This window comes from Galendromus occidentalis, unplaced genomic scaffold (genome assembly GCF_000255335.2).
Source record: "Galendromus occidentalis unplaced genomic scaffold, Mocc_1.1 scf7180000076317, whole genome shotgun sequence".
In the NCBI taxonomy this organism is placed as follows: domain Eukaryota; kingdom Metazoa; phylum Arthropoda; class Arachnida; order Mesostigmata; family Phytoseiidae; genus Galendromus; species Galendromus occidentalis.
Window position 1 is genome coordinate 1 of NW_003804306.1, and position 5,193 is coordinate 5,193.

Below are 5,193 nucleotides of genomic sequence, written 5' to 3' on the forward strand. Positions count from 1 at the left end.
GTGAGGGCAATGTAACGGCCAGTGCTTTTTGTTCTGAGATTGAAGGTCCTCATGAACCTCTCGGTTGAGTGAGGGGCCTAAGAGATTATCTACATGTTAGAACACCCCTCTCTATCTCATTGATTCTACCGAGGGGTTCTTGTGATTCTAAAGTACTGGGGTTAGAGCGAGTGACGGGACGGAAGTTGTGGACGGGGTGGTTGAGAGCTGGGGTCTGCATACGAGAGGGGTCCGAGGTTTCTTCGATTAATGGGTGTGAAGTATCGATTGATGTGGGAGGGAGTTACACATCGCTCATGCGCGTCCAGCGGCCTGTGCCTCGTTCGTTCACGACTGATAGGTTGAGTTGCGACATGAAAGGACATTTTGACGTGAAAACGTCTTTACCCAGGCTCGGGTGACCTGTTCGATGTACTTCGTCATCCAGATAGCCATAACTTGTCGCACTTTGCGGTCTTATATCTCGATCCTCATTCACGCTGGCCGCAAACTGATTCCTGTATCGAAAGGGGAATTTCCGGGATTCCACTCTGAACGAGATCCTGTCGTGAAGCGCTACATGGTTGCTCCATGATTTCGGTTTTTCTACATACCCCTCGATCAAGCTTGGAATCTGATGAATAATAGTGAATTCTAGGCTTCTCGTGGGGTTTTGAGAGGAGCTCGATATATGGAGCTCGATAGAGAGAAAACTGACAAGATGCAATAGTTCTACTCGATTATTGAGGCGAGGTTCTCTAGACATTCCCTCGAAACTCTTCATTTCCGAAGCTCCCCCAATGTGGAATGATTCGGTCGACTAAACAATGAAGTTTGCCTGAAAACGATGTCTTTGGACCTCGAGAGTCTGTCGAATCGTAATCGAAAGGTTCCTTATCTGGGAACGCTGGTCTATAATGAGATGTTGCTTCATCAGTAAAACAATGCTGTATCAATCCTTTCATCCGAAGAATGTCGACGTCATTCTCATACGGGTCTGCGCCTTGCGCGTCAACTCCCTCGCTCTACGACCGTCCGATTTGGAAGCAAGCTCACACCAAGCCACATCACGAAAGTGATTGCACGGAAAGCTATCGCTCGTCCGGTTCTCACGAGGTAGAATCCTCGCGAATTCACCAACCGGAAACAACTTCGCCACCCATAACCATCCACATTCCAACTCACTATGGATTCCATGTCCGTCGATGCTGAGTCTAATCAAATTATCCGATGAACGACAACAACAGTAACCGCGACCTCTCATCAGCTGCAAGGAGGAATCCGCATCAAAAACAGCACTGGACCGAAATCAATCTAGCCCATGCGGTCGAATAAGGAGGACCAATTATCCGCCGGCAGTCTCGATTGAGGTCTTCAAAATGTGGCGTCCTCCAGGCAGCGAAATCTTTCCCGGGAGCTATAGTAGGCATCGGATTATCACAATTATTCAGTGGTGGAGTTTCGAGAATAGGGGATTCAAGCATCATATTCAATTCGAAGTCTGATACTCGTATCTGAATTATTCGGTCCTCAATGACCTGCAGTATTACTAGAAACACAAAGCCATTTGTCGCCCGCTCCAAACATCGTATCCACCTAAATAAGCATGCTTCGAGCAGCAGATGCACCTAACCGGACAGCCGGAATCTCCGTCTAACAATCTAGACGTCTCCCTCTCATATTTCTGCTCCTCCTATCCGTACCATCGCCCTGATTCAAATTGTGGTTCTCTTTCAGACTCAGCGAGTTTCTCGGAGGAGAAGGATCTCGAGCCCAGAGGAAGCCTAGAACAATTGCTTCTCAAAAGTTTTTCATGGTGATATTCTTAGCTGAAAGCTTCGAAATGATCGAGAGCGAATTGAAAAGAGCCGGATTCAGTGAGAAGGGCCTCGAAGACGACCTTGTGGTACGGCATGTGGATCTCACGATCCAGTTTGCGATATCGCCGTTCGCTATGTGCTGGTAGATCAGCTTGATTTCCCGACGAAACGAAGCTCCATTATCTGAGAATAAGCTCTTCGCCGTTGGTCGTCTGGCGAGGAATTTCTGTAGCGCTCTGAGCACCACATAGGTTGAGAGATCGTATGTCATCTCTAGATGCACAGCCCGGGAAACTGCGCATGTGAAAAGGAGGATGTACGCCTTCGTTTCCGCGCCGAGTTCCGATCTGCAGTGGAGAGGCCCGGCAAAGTCTACTCCGCAAAGGAAGAATGGGGGTGTTTGTTCAATCCTGAAGGAGGGTAGGGGCGGCGTGATTCCTGCTGCCGGCATGGCGGTAAAACGTTTGCATCTCTGACAAGATTTCAACGCGTCACTCGTAAGTTTCCTACCCTTCAGCATGAGGAATTTGCTCCGAATCTTCTGTAGGGTGAGCGGACTCCTCCCCAATGCCAACATTGGTCAGAGTGGATCGACAGTATTAGGAGTTTGGCCCATCCCCCCTCGCTTGGTAATATAACCGGGAACTTCTCGTCATAGGTGAGGTGACTAGATCGCTCCACGCGAGACCTGCAGCGCATCAGACCCCTCAGGTCGAGGAACGGCGCGAATTGGTGTAGCACGTCCGATTTCGGAACACTCAGCCCCGTATCCGGAATAACCTGAGCGAAATGTTTTCGCTGGATTCTGATGAGCAATGCTATCTCCGCCGCTTCGTATTCCGACGCGAGTAATCCGAGTCCCTTCGGGCCGTCCGCCGGGTTCCTTCGGAGAATTGTTGTTCTGTTTCTCGACGGATAGCAACTCTGTCTCACTCTAAGTGAGAAACTCTTGAGTCTATTACAGACTGCTTGAGCTCTCACTAGTTTGTGCCATGATGAGAAACGATCGACGCTCAGAAATTCGTCGATAATGTCGTCATTTCGTCTGACCAACAGGCACTGGGCTGGTTTCGCTTTCCTTTCCTCGTCGATGTGTTCTATCTGTGGGCCGTTTGGATCTGCTTCCCAATCGATGTCACTCAGCCAAGCTGGTCCGTGAAACCAGAGCTGTTTGATTGGTGGATCAGAGATATCCAGGCCTCTCGAGACGATGTCTGCCGGATTGTCTTCCGATTTTACGTATCGCCAGTCGGAGGCGTCCGACAGCCTGTGGATGTCGCGTATCCGATTCGCTACGAATGCGTTCCAGCGGTCGGGGTCGCTGTTGATCCACGGAACGCCAGCCATGTTGTCACACCAGGAGAATTTTCTGTCCACCCTGAGCTTGATGAACTTCGAAACCTGATCTGCCATTTTTGCCGTCAGGAGTGTACCCAAATCGATGGATGGACCATTTGCATTTATTCGGAGCCACTCGAGCTTTAGCCATGAGGAAGCGCGTTTCCGCTGTTCTCTGGTGGATCGTCCTCAGGTAGATCACGCACCCGTAGGCTTCCATGCTTGCATCCGAAGAAGCGTGTAGCTCGTAACGATCAGCCGCAAACTGACCCGTAATACCTCTCGGCACACTCGTGAGAGAATTATTTCGCAACAACTCGACGAACTTTTCGTATTCCAGATTGATCTCCCTCGGCAGCGTGTCGTCCCAGTCTACCTTCAGTCGCCAGAGCCTCTGAAACATCGCCTTCGCCCGAACGGTCACTGGAGCCAGGAGTCCCAGGGGATCGAAAACCGTTGCGAGACCCTTTAGTAAAGAACGTCTCGTCGGTATCTCCCCCCCGAGTGCCGTTAAGGCTTTGACCACGCTGACTCCGATCTCATCCTTGCCTTGCACCCATTTAACTCCCAGGAATTTGGCATCCGATTTATCGTTCGTGATCTCCGTGCTTTCCAGTGGAGACATATTCCGGACCATTTCTGCTATTTTCGCGTCGCTTGTCGCCCACTTCCTGAGCGGGAACTTCGCAAGACCGAAAATCTTGAAAAGCAAACCGATCTTCCTCTCCGCATCCGGCAATGAGTCTGCTTGAAATGAAACGTCATCTATATATAGATCCTCGGACACCTCCTCTATGAATGCGGCGTGTTCTGGGAATTGACGTTTACATTTTCCCAGATGATATCTAACCCCCTTGATGTGTAGCCACGGAGAGCAGATGAGGCCAAAGTCGAGAACTCTGGTCCAGAACTCCCTCACCGGTGCTGCGGGGTATCGCTGTATGCCTAGAGGCCACAGGAAGCGCGGGAAGGGTCTGTTACTCCCCGCAATCTCGAACTGTAAGAACGCCTTCTCAATGTCGGCCGTGATTGCGTAGCGACCGCTTCTGAATGAACACAGGATCTTGATCACGTTAGGGAGTAGATTCTCCCCTTGATGCAGACAGTCGTTCAGAGATGGTTCGTCTCTCATTCGCGCGCCCGCATCTTTGACGACTCGTGTTTTGATTATCTCCGAGTTGTCGTTTTTGAACTTGAATACTGCTTGCAGGGGTAGGTAGTGGGCCTGCTGACCCTCCCGTCTCGGGGTCGCCTCTTCTGCGTAACCTCTGTCTAGATACGTCTGTATCTCCGCATCGACCGCTGCCAACTGCAGGGGTCTTTTCTTCAACTTCCTGATGAACAAGTACAGACGAGATCTGAGTAATTGCTCGTTATCTCCTAGGGACGCTATGTTGTCCTTGAAGGGTAGCGAGAGAACGTATCTACCATATTCCTTACGACGTATGGTATTCTCGAAGAAATCGTTCAGTTCCCTATTTAAGGAGTCCTCTTCTTCAGTGACATCGCTCACTCCGAGGAATTCCGCGTCCCATAGAAATTTCAGATCTTTCTGTAGGGAAGACTCTGACATCTTTTCCGACGGGGTGCTGCCTGAATTCATCAAACAGTGTGCCGCTAACACACTGGGTCGATGTGCTGGGAATGGTCTCGGCAGTGAGGATCTCAACTCGCACATTAGCGCTATGTCCTCCGCTAGGGTACCCGAATTGTTCGTAGGGCCCGCGAATAGCCAACCGAAAATTGTCGATGTCGCTAGAATTCTCCCGAAGCTTTATTCGGTGCCGGTGTGAATAGCAGCCAAAGCGTCGTTGCCAATGAGCATCGACAAGGTCGTCGGATTCCCCTGCACTCCCGACGGGTCGGCGACCGGAAATAGACCGAAGTTTTCTCTAACCGTAGGATATATCGAATCCGTTATGGTCGGCACCTCTACACACGAAACTCTTACCGACTTCTTTCGATCAAATGCGCTTTCGAGCGTTACCGAGTGTCCGAAAGTATCCATGGTATTCACGACGTTTCCCATAGTTTTCACTGTAGAGTGAATCGGGTG

The 5,193-nt window shown here is 50.4% G+C and overlaps 1 protein-coding gene across 1 annotated transcript; it reads right to left on the reverse strand.

Moving 5' to 3' along the window:
- Positions 1-3,150: 3,150 nt before the first annotated feature.
- LOC100905463 (uncharacterized) lies at positions 3,151-4,710 on the reverse strand. Its single transcript, XM_003738719.1, has one exon. It carries the CDS (start codon positions 4,708-4,710, stop codon positions 3,151-3,153), a length of 1,560 nt encoding a protein of 519 aa, XP_003738767.1.
- Between the last annotated feature and the right edge of the window lie 483 nt (positions 4,711-5,193).

What these genes read in the sequence shown, in the direction of transcription:
- LOC100905463 (XM_003738719.1), bottom strand. Translation starts at nt 4,710, where the DNA reads ATGTCAGAGTCTTCCCTACAGAAAGATCTGAAATTTCTATGGGACGCG.